Raw genomic sequence first — 14514 nt, 5'->3', positions numbered from 1 at the left:
GAAAATTGCTGTCCAAGGTGCCCTGCTCCTCCAGAGGCTTCGCAATTCTGGTATCTCACCGAGAGACTTGGCATTCAAATAAATGGAAGGGTGTGAAGTTGAGGTACTTACATGATAGGTGCACACTAACTCCCCAGAAAAAGTTAGGTCTTGTTTTTTTAACGGCGTGATACACCTTAATTACTGCCAAACAACCTCTTTGGCACCGATAATTAACTTTTACAAGTGTGGAGTCTCATTCCATTAGTTTTTAATTATTGTTGGAGATTTTTTTAAACGTCAAATTTTTTTCTTTCAGTCTCTCATTCTTATATCTCTCTCTATCTCTCTTAATCCCATTATTCTTTCCCTCTCTTTATTTTGCTTTCTGTACATGATTTGGCATTGGATTACATATTCTAATTGACACCTCCTGGTTCAGACACTGTGTGCCTCATTAAAAAATCTTCAATCTGATTGGTTAAGGAGATACATTTGCTTGCCCTGTTAACACAGCTCCCAGATGACATGTAAAGAATGCCACACTGAAATGGATGTCAAATCACTGCAAGTTCCAGTGCAAAAGCCTATAGAAAGTCTGTGGGCAAGTGTAATTATGATGAACGGCTTGCACCGTTCGTTTGCCACTGACCGCAAAATCCAGGGCCAATGTAATTTGAAATTTAGAGTAGTACGTTTATATTCACTGCTTTTCCAATTAGGTCCATACTTACTCCATGCCTTCCAAAACACTTTGTTCTGTGGTCAATACAAACTGATACTTGGCACCATAAACAAAAGCAGTTTCCATTATGGCTCTATGTTCTATGACAAATCATAAATAATACATTATAACTGAAGCACACATATACACACACAATAATAATTTTGTTAAAACAACCAAATAGATTTTGTTAGAGACCAAGAAATATTAAATTTTTTGGCTAGCTAAATGCTACTGATGCATAATGGGAAAAATATGCCTGCTAATGTTCAGATTGCAGAATCTGTCTTCAGCTAACAGAGTAACTGCTCAAGTAAAAATATCAAGTCTGAGGCTTTGGGGAAGAATCAAGTAGAATCTTTAAGGAATGCATTAAGACATAAATGCACAATTCAATAAATAAATGTAAACGTGTTATTGTGACATATGTGATTTTTTTAAAAATGTTCTTTAAAACTTTATTTGGGACTAAAATTTCAGTTACTAAGCAAAACAATGGCAGGAGTATTTTTTTCTTCAAAAAACCATTGGGCCTGAATTTGTGGTTGGAGGCTTCCTGCAGGCGGCCGTCTCCAAACCGGTAAAAAAAACTACGCACCTACCTGATGGTCCTGGATCCACAGAGACTCGCGCTCCTGGGCCTGCAGGAGTGGGCCTGTGTAGAGGCCCATGTATCCCAAGGGCGCATGCGGTTCGCAAGCGTCCCTGAGATCACGTGAGCCAGTCCAAATGGGATTCCCATTTTGCTAATGGAGATTCCATTTACATACAGAATCACCATAAGCGTGAATAGGAATCCCCTAAAAATACATGTACACAACATTGAAATAAAAGAAAAACCAATAAGTGTTTAAAATTAATTAAAATGCAATTTAGTTAAACATTTAAAACAAAAATTTAATTTTCTGAAAAATAAATGTAAATGTTTAATAACCTATAACTAATTTTAAAATATTTTTATATTTAAATAATTTTTTAAAAATGTAATAGTTATTTAAACTCCTACACTGGTAAAATAAGGCCCTATGTCTGCTTTTACCACAGGCACTCGCTGGGCAATACTCTCCGTTAGCGAATGTCCATTTCCCGGGGATGCAGAAGATCTGTCAAGAAAATTCTCGACAGATCACAAGCTCTGGGTTTTCACGCATGCGTATCGCATGCAGAAACCCAGAACTTGCGGAGGTGCGTACACCGTCATAGTCTCCGTAAAATCCAGGTCATTGTGTGTGATTTGTGGGGGAAAGGGAAAAAACAGCTTCACTTAATGGCTTGACTAGTGATCACTACAGTCAGTGTTGCCATTTAACACTGGAATTCCCATTAACACACAAGAAATAGGAGCAGGAGTAAGCCATTTGGCCCCTCGAGCCTGCTCTGCCACTTCATAAGATCATGGCTGATCTGATCATGGACTCAGCTCCACTTCCCTGCCCGCTCCCCATAACCCTTTATTCCCTTATCGCTCAAAAATCTGTCTATCACCGCCTTAAATATATTCAATGACACACCATCTAGTGACATGATAGGCAATCCGTTACAGGCAGTTACTGAAATTTTCCATTGGAATTGCCATAGGAAATGTTTGTATACACTTTTTAATGAGTGTTTAACGATAGATACCGATAGCGGAGAGGATGGATGAATAGATAAATATAGGTGTGATAGAGATGGATAGCTGGAGTTTATGTATTTTGTACTGTTGATATTTAAGTGCTGCAACATCCTTAAAGTTAGGAATCCTCTCTTTTTTTCATGATTAATTCAAGTGTTGCCCAATTCTCCAATCCTCAAACACACCCTTTAATTGTAATGTGAAGGCTCTCACTCAACAGATGCATTAAACAGAGACTCATTTTTTTAATTCAGAAATTCTACTTGTTTGATGAAAATCAGAAAATTGCTGCAACAGAAAGAATCAAGATGTGTTTGGTAGGCTTTGATTGTCCATTAGCTTAAGTGCATAGTATTCACTCACTGCCCATCGCTAAGCCCTATCCCTGCTGTTGTTTGCCTGGGTAACAAAGAAGTGCTTAGTAACAATTGTATGAATTTATTGGAAGCATAAGGGAGGAATCTTAACATCCCTATAATGGCAGGAGAGGGTAAAATTGGTAATATGGGAAACCAGACCCCAACCCGGCATGAACCTCCGGTTTAACTGCAGCAGGTTTGGGGTGTCCAAGGAACACACTTTGGAGAGGCGGGTCCATGATTATAATATTTAAATGAGGCTCCGTTCCTCAGATTTTGACAGCCATTTAAATTTAATATAAAAACAGAAAATGCTGGATATCTCAGCGGGTCAGGCAGCATCTGTGGAGAGAAAGCAGAGTTAATGTTTCGGGTCGACGACCCTTCGTCAGATTATTTAATTATTTAGATTTAATGCTGGCCGGATGGGGTTCCTAGGGAAATTTTCAATCTGGCTGGCTGCCGGGTGGGAAACGGAGCAAAATTTTGCTAACGAGTTCCTGCCATTAAATTCGGTAGGACCTCCACCTTCACGGGTCTCAGCCCCACTAATATCGGGGCCGCAGTATTTATATTTGAAAATGTGTCTTCATGCAACTTAACATGCAGTGAGACATAACTACTCTAGTTTTCTTGGAGATTTGATACTATCTTCATACTTTAGGGATTTACTGAAACGTATAACTGCAAGCTGCCATTCAGACTATGTGGGAGAAGAGGGTGCAAAATAAATTCAAGAGGGACAACACTGGGAAAAGGCTAGAAGTGCTTTGTTGGCAGTCCCTCTCATCATTGGTACCCTCTCTCACTGTCAGTTCAGAGGTGGCCATATGGGAAAATCAAGAAACCATTGTTTGTGCTTTACTAGTTCCACTGGGACACAAAGGGTAGAACCAGGCATGGCTTTACCACAGTGGTGGGCTACAGAAGATTGATAGTGGAGGAGATGATTGACCATACGGAACATCACGAAGAAGTCGAGGAGGACAAGTAGGTCACAGTCATGGAGGATGTCATTAATGACTCTCACTAAGGTAGTTGCCGTGCTGGGGCAGAGTGGAAAACAAGCAATGAGAAGCTGGATCAGCAACACTGTGATATCAAACAATTTTCCTAGCACTGGCTGAAATTGAATTTTGCTGAATACAATATTATGAAAAAACACTAAAATAATTAGGTTTCAGTCAACATTAATAATTGTTATCAGAATCTCAGTGGTTTGTTGCAAAGTACTGATGAGGCAGTTAAATAACACTAAATGTAAAATTATCTCGTATTAACAATACCTGGAACTCCTATTGCTCGTACAAATGTAAAGATGACATCACCTCGTCCTTTCATATCATTTTCAATGTCATGAAGATCCACCAATGAGGACACGTATTTTATTTCATTGAACAGCAAGATACTATAACAGAACAATACATGTTCAGAGTCATCTGAGCAGTTCACACTAAGAATAAAGAGCTTTAACTCATTGAAAGAAATAATTCAGACTCTTCACCATTTGAAGCTAATAAAGAGAAGTAATCGTAATCTAAATAGCAAATGTTATTGCAGAATTCAGCCTGGAGGAAGGTGACTTAACAACGCAAAACACTGATAATTACTGCAAACCCTCTAGTATATATTTATGGCACTATGAGGGTTTGTAGTACATAAAGTAGTTGCATAGTTAATTTACAATACGATGATGCTTTTTATTTAAAAAATCATTCATGCTGATTTCAAACTGGTTACTCTGCAGGATATCTGACACACAAACTATTTTAGGTGATTCAGGAATGTGGAAAGCAAATACACTGTTTTCAAATAATGCAGCCTATCAGTATATTAGTTTAAAATAAGAAAACAGGTTCAATTTCATGACTGTGCTGAGTTACCTGATCAGGGTGGTACCAAGGGTACTATAATTGGTCTCAGCACACTGAAATTGAAAAAAGGGAAAACATAACAACAACTTGTATTTATATAGCACCTTCAACGTAGTAAAACATCCCAAGGCTCTCACAGGAGTTTATAAGACAAAAATTTGACACCGAGAAGAAATTACAGCAGATGACAAAGAGGTAGGTTTTAAGGAATGTCAAAGGAAAGAGAGATACAGAGGCGTAGAGATTTAGGGAGGGAGTTCCAGAGTTTAGGGCCTAGGCAGCTGAAGGCATGGCCACCGATGGTTGAGCGATTATAATCAGGGATGCTCAAGAGGGCAGAATTTGAGGAGCGCAGATGTCTCGGCGGGGGGGGGGGGGGGGGGGGGGGATGTTGTGAGGCTGAAGGAGATTACAACAACAACTTGTATTTATAAAGCCGTATTTATAAAGCGCCTTTAACGTAGTGAAACGTCCCAAGGCGCTTCAGAGAAGTATTATGCAATAAAAATTTGACACCAAGCCGCATTAAGTAGAAATTAGCAAAGGTGACAGAGGTAGGTTTTAAGGAGTGTCTTAAAGGAGGAAAGAGAGGTAGAGAGGCGGAATTCCAGAGCTTGGGGCCTTGGCAACAGAAGGCATAGACACCAATGGTTGAGCGATTATAATCAGGAATGCTCAGGAGGGCAGAATTAGATGAGTTCAGACATCTCGGGCCGGGGGTGGGGGGTGTGGTTTGTGGGGCTGAAGGCGATAACAGAGATAGAGAGCGGCGAGACCATGGAGGGATTTGAAAATAGGGTTGAGAATTTTGAAATTGAGACATTGCTTAACCGGAAGCCAATGTAGCACATGGGGGTGATGGGTGATCAGGACTTGGTGCGAGTTGGGATACAGGCAGCTGAGTTTTGGATCACCACTAGTTTACATAGGGTAGAATATGGGAGGCCAACTAGGAGTGCATTGGAATAGTCAAGTCAAGACGTAACAAAGACATGGATGAGGGTTTCAGCAGTGGATTAGCTGAGGCAAGGGCGGAGACGGGCGATGTTACGGAGGTCGAAACAGGCGCTCTTAGTTATGCTGCGGATTTGTGGTCAAAAGCTCATTTCAGGGTCAAATATGACACCAAGGTTGCAAACAGTCTGGTTCATCCTCAGGTAGAAGTTGGGGAGAGGGATGGAGTCAGTGGCTAGGAAATAGAGTTTGTGGTGGGGACTGAAAACAATGGCTTCGGTCTTCTCAATATTCAATTGGAGAAAATTTCTGCTCATCCAGAACTGCTCATCGGACAAGCAGTCTGACAATTTAGAGACTGTGGAGGGGTCGAGAGAAGTGGTAGTGAGGTAAAGCTGGATGTCATCAGCGTACATGTGAAACCTGACGTTGTGTTTCCAGATGATGTCGCCAAGAGGCAACATGTGGATGAGAAATAGGAGGGAGCCAAGGATAGATCCTTGGGGGACACCAGAGGTAATGGTGCAGGGGCAGGAAGAGAATCCATTGCAGGTTATTCTCTGGCTACGATTAGATAGATAAGAATGGAACCAGGCGAGTGCCGTCCCATCCAGCTGGACGATGGTGGAGAGGTGTTGGAGAAAGATGGAGTGGTCAATCATGTCAAAGGCTGCAGACAAGTCAAGAAGGATGAGGAGGGATAGTTTGCCTTTGTCACAGTCACAAAGGACATCATTTGTGACTCTGATGAGAGCAGTTTTGGTACTGTGGCAGGGGTGGAAACCAGATTGGAGGGATTCAAACATGGAACTGCGGGAAAGATGGGCACGGATTTGGGAGGCGACAACACGTTCAAGGACTTTGGAAAGGAATGGAAGGTTGGAGATGGGGTGGTAGTTTGCAAGGACGGAGGGACCGAGGGTTGTTTTTTTGAGGAGAGGGGTGATAACGGCAGATTTGAGGAAGAGGAGGACAGTACCCGAGGAGAGTGAACCGTTAACAACGTCAGCTAACATGGGAGTCAGAAAAGGAAGTTGGGTGGTCAACAGTTTGGTGGGAAAAGGGTCAAGGGAGCAGGACGTGGGTCTCATGGACAGGATCAGCTCAGAAAGGTCATGAGGGGAGATCTGAGAGAAACTGGAGAAAGGTGTGAGGTCAGGGCTAGGACAGGAGGGGATCCTTAGAGTAAGTTTGGCCTGGTGGGCTAGGGGAAGGAAGGGAAGAGGTAGAAGCAGCTGAATGTATGGTCTTAATCTTGGCGACAAAGAAATCCATGAGCTCCTCACACATATTGTCAGAGGTGAGGGTGGGGACTGGGGAGAGAGATTTAAAAAGATGGCCAGCAGTGGAGAATAGAAGCCAGGGTTTATCTTTACATTCCAGAATGAATCTGGAAGAGTGAGCGATTTTGGCAGACGAGAGCAAGACCCGATAGTGCTTTACGTGGTCCAGCCAGATCTAACGGTGAATGGCTGAACCAGTTGTCCACCATATCCGTTCAAGTCTACATGGCAAGAGTTTCCAGTCTGATTACTATATAGGATTCCTGCTAGAAATCTTGCATGCATGATTAAGGGAAAATTTGAGCTCAACTACAATATACTCACAGCCAAACAACTGGCACTCACTACACTTATGTGGGATGGTGTCAGAGGGTGGCTGGTGCCCACAGAATTAAAACCCAGAAAGTGTCAATCTTTAGGAGAAAGGAGTAATTCTAGTTGGGAGGAAACATTTTACCACAATATTATACTATTAAGGTCCAAGTAAAATATTTTTAATCAATCACATTAGATATCCCCATACTCATAACAATAGTTTTTTTTAAATGGGGAATGAAATCATCATCTGAACACCCTACACTGTGAGTATCACCATCCAAATGAAAATGCATCCAATAACCTTTTATGCATCACACGTATATCTGGAGCAGAATGCTGATTAAATATCGTATATAAAATTAAAATAAAACCAAATTAATGGGGGTGGAGGAGAGTGACAGTGAGCAGTACTTAAAGAACAAAGAAAATGATTGGCAATGGGCACAAGACCCATTCAAAGTGGGAACCAGAACAATGGTGACGAGTTGAGAACAAAAACAAAAAAAAGTCTTGCGTTACATTTAAGGTTGGATGAATTTGGCTTTAAGTAGCCTTTAAGCTTTACATTTTGTTTAAGCAAATGATAAGTGTTAGAACCAAGCACAAAGGGAAAATTGCTTTTACTGTTTGCTGTGATTTAATGGAATGATCCTCTGGCTTCCACTTGTATGTTGATTGCTTGCTGTGAGGTGGAATCAATTTTGTGTAGAATCGCTGTGCACTTTGATGAGTAATTGGGTTCATCGAAGCGCTGACCACATTCGACCAGCTCCGTTGGGTGGGCCACATCGTCTGCATGCCCAACACGAGCTCCCTAAGCAAGTACTCTACTCAGAACTCCTACACGGGAAACGAGCCTCAGGTGGGCAGAGGAAATGTTTCAAGGACACCCTCAAAGTCTCCTTGATTAAGTGCAACATCCCCACCAGCACCTGGGAATCCCTGGCCCAAGACTGCCCTAAGTGGAGGAAGAGCATCCTGGAGGGTGTTGAGCATCTCGAGTCTCATCGCCGAGAACATGCAGAAACCAAGCGCAGGCAGCGGAAGGAGCGTGTGGCAAACAAGGCTCCCCACCCACCCTTTCCTTCAACCACTGTCTGTCCCACCTGTGAGAGAGACTGTAATTCCCGCATTGGACTGTACAACCACCTGAGAACTCACTTTTAGAGTGGAAGCAAGTCGATTTCAAGGGACTGCCTATGATGATAATGATCATCTCATCAGAAAAGTGACATTCATCACCTTCCAGCCCCAAGGCAAATTTAATGGGCTCAATTTTGCCCAAGCCTGTTTTCGTGCATATTGCCAGAGTTACTCCCGTTTTTCAAGGCTAGAAATGCGACGGAAATATTTTGCCAAAGTTTCCCCGATCTATAATGCGAATTTGGCGCCACGCAGCGTGTCCAGTTGCCTCAGGGAGTGGAGCCTGCTGTCTGCACCGAAAAACCGATGCTGCATCTTCTGCACATGCGCGACAAAAAAAGTGATGTTTTTGACGTCGTTGTAATGGACGCGCATGCACGATACAGCTCAGAGTTGGCAATCAGCCATTTTTAAAGAGCCAGCTATGTGTGTGAGAAGAAGTGATGTGTGAGAGCATTGGAAGAATCGCAGCTGCAGCAATACAAGATGCAACGCGGTGCAAGGACCAAGAATTTCTTACAGGATGAAGTGGAGGCATTAGTTACTGTGATTGAGAACAGATGGCAGGAGCTGGACACCAGCAGAGGTCACATAAAAGTTCCACGCAAAGAAATGAAGAAATGCTGGAACCAAGGTGAAGAAGATTACAGCGCAATGGTGACCACCACGAGATCTGGAGGCCAGTGTAAAAAGAAGTGGCAGGACCCTAGTCAAGTAGTTAGTATAAGTAATATTTTCATTTATTCAATGCAATTGCAATTGTAAATGTGATCAGCTGTATATGTCCCACCCAGAAAAGACACCCTCTTTAAAAAGTTACGTGTTCATCTTTGCAGAGGAAAGTGGCACATAACAAACGAGAAAGAACTCTTGGAAGAGAGGGTCGCTGCTTTGATGGGTCCTGCATGGAGAAAAGCAATCACCACTGCACAAGCTGAGCCCACACTTGAGGGAGAGGGTAAGTCCTGCAAATTCCAGAGTCTGGCTTCACTAAATGTTACATACTGCGTGGGCTAGCTATGCTTCAGTTCCTGGGGATGTCTCCATCAGCTACACTTCGGTTGATGCAATGTGCGATCATTCATCGTGGTCCTTCAAATCAGCCTGCTGCTGCCTGTGCTGTGTGAGCCTACTCATGCCACCCACCCTGCCCCCCCCCCTCTCTGCTGCTAACCATTTGTCTATGTTCTGTTATAGTTTGCAGAACTTGAGGCCGACCCGGACGATGTAGAAGAAAATTCAGATGAGGACCAGCCTGAACAGGATAACATCTTCGAATCCAACCCTCCAGACCAAGAACATGGGGGTGAGGGGATGGAACTGGATGAAGCCCCCCACTGTTTTACTGACTTTGGAGGAGGTGCCGCTCATTGCGGTAACAGCCCCATCTGTGACTAGTGGTTTGAGTGCTGGTGGGACGTTCCATGGTTTCCAAATGTCCGAGGCTGCAGGTCCCAGTTCAGCGAGGTACACCCAAGGCCCCACCTTCCGAGGCTGCAGGTCCCAGTTCAGCGAGGTACACCCAAGGCCCCACTGGTGGGGTGCAGCGGGGCACACCCAGGGTCCCACCATCCCAGGTTGCGGGTCCCAGTGGTGGGATGCGAGCCACACCCGTGGGGAGGAGGGGACAGAGAGCTGGACCGCACTCTCCTGAGATGCAGGATTTAACAGATGTGCTTCAGATGATGGCAATGAGTGGGGAGACACGTAGGTGATGCACTGTCAGTGAACATCAGGGAGGGAATATCAGAGATGGTGCAAACACCATCACTGAACACGAGGGGGGGAATGTCACAGGTAGAGACAGTTTTGCTCAACATGAGGGAGGGAATGTTGTACGTCACTGAGACACTGTCAGGGCTCATGAGGGATGGCATGTGTGAGTTAGCTGCTGCAATAAGGGAACACGCCCAGACCCCGCGCCCATTGACAGAATCCCTACACCAGCCTCTGAAGAGCCCCAAGCCGGGCCCTGCACATTGCTGCCTGCCGTCCCCCCACCCCCCTCAACAGGTGCGCACTACCCGAGATCTTAGAAAGAATAAGCTTGGTGCCAACCCCAGAAACACTGCGCCACCGCCTGCGGGCAGGGGTGGTGGAGTCACCAAGAACAAGCGCAGCGGGCGGTCTGAGAATAAGGTGGAGGAGAGATGGGTGCAGCCTGTCTTTGCTGCTGTTGTTGTTTTTGTTATTATTATTATTGTTACTGTTGTTCTCAAATTAAAAGATTTTTGTAAGTTATGTAAATTTACAAGTTTAAAAGTTAGTAAGTGATCTTAAGAGTTTTGTAAGTTATATTAAAGTTTGTAAGTGATCGTAACTGAAACCTTTAAAGTTTGATATAAAAATAATTTTATTACAGTTAAGTACAAAGAACTGTTTGTTAAACTTTTGAATAAAATATATTTTAAATTAAATATGAATCATTTCCATTATTCGTTCCATTATTAACACAACTTTTGAAGTAAATAAGAATTATTTCCATCATTTGTTCCATTAACACAACACATTACGGAACAGGTCCAAACAGTAAACATGATCCATGTGGAATAGTTGTCGCTGAGCCCTCAGGCAGCAGCAAAGTGTTCACGGATGAGCTGCTGGTGCAAGGCTCGAGCAATCGTTAAAGGGGCACGATGGCCCGCCCTCCTTCGCCATCGTGCTGCGGGTTCAGGTACTTGCATGGCTTCCTCGTCCTTGTCCTCCTGCTCGTCATCTGCATCTTCCTCATCATTATCATCAGCCACTCTCACCACAGGTAGGATTTCTCCTACCAGCTGCTGCTGCCTCATGATGGCTAAGTTATGCAGCATGCAGCACACAACAGTGAACTGACCGACAATATCAGGGGAGTACAGCAAGTAGCCTCCAGAACGGTCCAGGCATCCGAAACACTGTTTCAAGATGCCAATGGTTCTCTCTATAATGCTGCGCATCGCAATGACATGTTGTATTCCTAGTCAGCTTCCGTCCGGGTTATGTTTAGGGGCGTCATGGGCCATTTGACTAGGCCGTACCCTTTTGTCTCCCAGTAGTCAGCTCTGCCCGTTTGACTGCTGCTGCTGAAACATGGCAGATATAACGCTCTCACATAGGATGAACGCATCATGGGTGTTCCCAGGGTAACTTGCATCGACTGACATGATGCAATGCATGTCGTCACACACGAGCTGTACATTAATGGAGTGGAAGCCTTTTCTGTTGCTGTACATCTCAGAATCCTCCAAAGATGCTCGCAAGGTGATGTGGGTACAATCAATGCAGCCCTGTACCTTTGGGCAGCCAGCAATCCTGGAGAAGCCCACAGCTCTGTCACGCATTGCTTGGGCAGTTATGGGGAACTTTATGTATTCATTCCTCTGTGCATATACAGCAGCTGTCACCTGCCAAATGCAGACATGTCTTACATGTTGAGAGATGGCGCACACATCCCCAGTTGTAGCTTGAAATGATCCGGAGGCATAGAATGAAAGTGCAGCTGCAACCTTCACTTCAACTGACAAAGCAGTCCTCCTGACGCTTCTAGGTTGCAGGTCTGCTTTCACCAATTCACAGATCTCAGTTACAACTTCTTTGTAGAAATGCAGCCTTCTGACACAGTCTACATCACTCAGGTGCAGGTACGAATGTCTGTCTCGATATACCTGACGTGGGTAAGGCCTCCTGCCCAGCACCCTACGGGCTCTGATGTTCCTTATGTGATGACGTCGAATCAATTGTCTCCTACATAGCACCATCATTCAGAAGGCTCACACAAGGTATGGCATTGTCAGTATTGACCCATAGTTAAATTTTACCTTTGCAAGAAGCTCAAAATGGCAAGCTGGCAGGCAGGACACGTTCTCTCTCACCAAGGTCTGCATGGATGGACCACACCCATGTCTTGCGACTGCTCCTTCCCCCCTTCTCCCCCAACTAATTACAGTCTTGTGACTTCTCCCCTTCCCCCCCTCCCTCCCCCAAATTCATTGCAGTCTTCAGAAGCTTTCCGATCAGCACCTCGTTTCCCAGGCTAAGTGCAGAAGGCTTAAGATCGGCACCTCCCTCCCCAGGCTCATTGTGCATAAGCCTTCCGATCGGCACCTCCCTCTCTCTCTCCTCTCCTCTCCCCCACCCCGCTAACCCCCTCCTCCCCCTCCCCCAAATGCATTGCAGTCTTCAGAAATCTTCCGATCGGCACCTCGCTCCCCAGGCTCGATGCAGAAGGCTTCCGATCAGTCGGCACCTCCCTCTCCTCCACCCCCCACCCCCGCGCTTGCTTTCCAGCTGAGCCCCGAGCCGCTGTATCCGGGCACGGGATCGATTCTGCCGGCCAAAGCTACGGTCCACCAGCCCTGCTTGAAGACGTTCGGTGGCGGCATGTAAGTAAGAAAAAAAATGAAAACTTCTGAAATCCAAAAAACTTCCATTTACTACATTGACAGGTAAAAGAAATTAAACTTTATTATTGATTTTTAGAGTGTTCTTGACTCCCTCCAAAATCTTCGATTAAAAACAATGGCGTCTTTCAGCGCCGATTTGTCAATGTGCACTGCTTTCTGCTAACTCACCAGAAGGTTTTTCGGGAGTGGCCAGATACGCTGACCTAGGAGGAAAGATTTTTGACCAAACTGCGAAAAATTATGAAAACCGGCGCAGTCATGAGGGAACATCAAATAAAACTCAGCTACAAAAATCGTAACTAGCTCAGTTACACCAGTGCAGATTGCAGGGGGATACTTTGAAAAAAATAAATATGCCAGAAAAAACGGCACAAATCACCCGGGAAAATTGAGCCCAATAGATGGAACGTGTTGGTGTTGGCTATATATTTGTTCATTATAAATCAATTATGGCTACATTCCATGAGATTTTTCAGATATTCTAATTCAACCTTTCTCTCACTCAGTGCTTCAGAGCTAATGAATTACTTTTGAAGTGTCAACACTACAGTATTGTGTAGGTAAAGGTCGCAGCTAATTTGTGCACAACAGGGTCCCACAAACAGCAAGGATGAATGAACAGTTAGTCTGTTTTGGTGAAGGTTGAGGGATGCATGTTGTCCAGGACAACTACTCTTGAAAATAAATGCTATAGAACCTCTCCACTCTGGGTTAAAGAAAGGGAAAGTCAGCCAGAAGTCCCACTGCTGATCATTATCCAGTAACAGGTGTGGGTCTTCAGGAAGGGGAGGTGAAGGAAAAGTGAAAAAATACATCTTTCTCGGGATGATATCCCAGTATATTCAGAGCAAAGAGCCAATTAAAAGGATATTGCTACCTGTGATAATAGTAATTCTGTACCAAATAAAATGCTAGTCCAGATCCTGACCTTACATTTGGTATGTAGCATTTATAAGATAGATACCAAAAGGAAACATGGTGAAATACAAGTTCAGTGTAACTCAATTCTCTGAATCAAATCAATAAATGCTCTCATTTCATCTTTCCAATTAATAAAGAAAAACATCTTGCGCGTTGACACCCAAGGAGGCTTAACTTTCGCAATACATAACATATCACATCAACCTCTACTGAAAAAGCTAGGAAACCTTATTTACATTTCTATGACTATTTGTTCTTGTTAATTTCACTTTTTGCAGTAATTGAGCTCAAAATGGAACTACTTCAGAACATACTTACAATAATACATTTGCTACAATTGCATCCACATCAAACAATGTATCAGTTGCAAAACTCCTCAGCATTATATTACCCCTATTAAAGAGAAAAGAAACAAATATGTTTAAGTATCAATTAGCAATCTTCATTATATATAGCTTGTTAGAAAGACCACAAACTTTTTATAGTTGGAACATTTCTTTTAAAAACTCCCCATCAGATGTAATTGTGATTAAGGACTGCATAACTACAAGGAAGACATTTTCAGCAAATTGACCCACAATTAACCTTAGGTCTTGTTTTCTGTTGCTGTACATTTCCTCACCTCCATTTAGGTTATCATTGTAAGATATTATGTATAGTACCGAACAAAGAGAAAAATGGGAGATTTATTCAGAAATAGAGGCAAGCCACATTGGAAAAAGAAGATTTATTTTGGGTCCGCCAGATGTTTGACATATGTAAAAACTCATCACTATAATTAAGAGTCCAAATCAAGATATTGAGAAATGCACAGAAGCAGAGGCTGCACTGCCCCAATATGGGGTGCATATTCTCTTCCTGGAGGGCCACACAGCCCCAGTTACCTAAAACTAGAGAACTTATGCAAGAACCAAGGTTAGGGATCTCTGTGTGAATGCAAGGATACAGCTGGAGCTTTTCCA

The 14514-nt window shown here is 43.6% G+C and overlaps 1 protein-coding gene across 2 annotated transcripts in view; it reads right to left on the bottom strand.

Moving 5' to 3' along the window:
* The window catches only part of txndc16 (thioredoxin domain containing 16), a 215085-nt gene that overhangs the window by 170288 nt on the left and 30283 nt on the right, over positions 1–14514 (bottom strand). For both annotated transcript variants that reach the window (XM_070879211.1, XM_070879212.1), the window contains exons 5-7: positions 13871–13945; positions 3964–4085; positions 714–804 (exon numbers count right to left, since the gene is read on the bottom strand). In XM_070879211.1, the coding sequence (XP_070735312.1) occupies positions 714–804; positions 3964–4085; positions 13871–13945 (288 nt within the window). The remainder of the gene's footprint in view (positions 1–713; positions 805–3963; positions 4086–13870; positions 13946–14514) is intronic.

Source organism: Pristiophorus japonicus, chromosome 4 (genome assembly GCF_044704955.1).
Source record: "Pristiophorus japonicus isolate sPriJap1 chromosome 4, sPriJap1.hap1, whole genome shotgun sequence".
Classification (NCBI taxonomy): Eukaryota; Metazoa; Chordata; class Chondrichthyes; family Pristiophoridae; genus Pristiophorus; species Pristiophorus japonicus.
Note: the sequence above shows the minus strand (reverse complement) of the source record. Positions and strands in the feature narration are given on the sequence as shown.